This window comes from Leucopleurus acutus, assembly GCF_964270905.1.
Source record: "Leucopleurus acutus genome assembly, chromosome: 13".
NCBI classification, from domain to species: Eukaryota; Metazoa; Chordata; class Mammalia; order Artiodactyla; family Delphinidae; genus Leucopleurus; species Leucopleurus acutus.
The window spans coordinates 10,879,570-10,880,456 of NC_139155.1; the positions used below are offsets into that span (position 1 = coordinate 10,879,570).

The 887-nt window shown below is 40.7% G+C and overlaps 1 protein-coding gene across 1 annotated transcript; it reads left to right on the forward strand.

Annotated features, from left to right (window-relative positions):
• Positions 1-293: 293 nt before the first annotated feature.
• LOC309970622 (cytochrome b-c1 complex subunit 7-like) lies at positions 294-649 on the forward strand (the record flags this gene model as incomplete). Its single annotated transcript, XM_082853062.1, has 1 exon — positions 294-649. The coding sequence occupies exon 1, from the start codon at positions 305-307 to the stop codon at positions 647-649; it is 345 nt and encodes a 114-aa protein (XP_082709188.1). The 5' UTR covers positions 294-304.
• Positions 650-887: the final 238 nt, after the last annotated feature.

Below are 887 nucleotides of genomic sequence, written 5' to 3' on the forward strand. Positions count from 1 at the left end.
AACTAATTACCTGAGAAAGAAAAGAAATAGGTTATGCACCTTGGGGGGGGGGGGGGAAGGATTAAAATCGGTTATTTTCCAGGAAATTCATTATCCCAGCTAACCTTAATTTTAAAAGTTGTTCATGCCGCCACCAGAATTGCGCCTGCACGTTCTCTCTCTCTCTCTCTCTCTCTCTCTCTCTCTCTCTCTCTCTCCCCAACCCCCGCCCCTCCTCGCGACGTTGACTTAACATGCCTGCGCACTGTGCCTTGCGTGACCTCTAGGACTTACCCTGCAGGCAACGCTTCTGTCTCGGGTTAAAATGGCGGGGAGGCCTGCCGTTGCAGCATCAAGCAAATGGCTGCAGGGTATTCGAAAATGGTATTACAATGCTGCCGGGTTCAATAAACTGGGCTTAATGCGAGATGATACAATATATGAGAATGATGATGTAAAAGCCATGAGAAGGCTTCCTGAGAACATTTATAATGACAGGGTGTTTCGCATTAAGAGAGCCCTGGACCTGACCGTGAGGCAGCAGATCTTGCCTAAAGAGCAGTGGACAAAATATGAGGAGGATAAATTCTACCTTGAACCACATCTGAAAGAGGTTATTCGGGAAAGAAAAGAGAGAGAAGAATGGGCAAAAAAAAATCATGTAGTCTAAATCAGGATGCAGCTATCGTAAAGTATTTGTATGAAGTTGGTTAAACCTGAAATGTACAATGTAGAACTATCTGGGCTGTAAATGTATTACTTTAAATAAATCTCTATTATAATTTTAAAAATAAATAAATAAAAGTTGTTCATTATAACTCTGATGAAATGAAGATTTCTTTCAAGTTTTTATTTTTAGTGTCGTATCCAAAACTGATTTTAGTATTTCATAGATTGTTGACATGCAT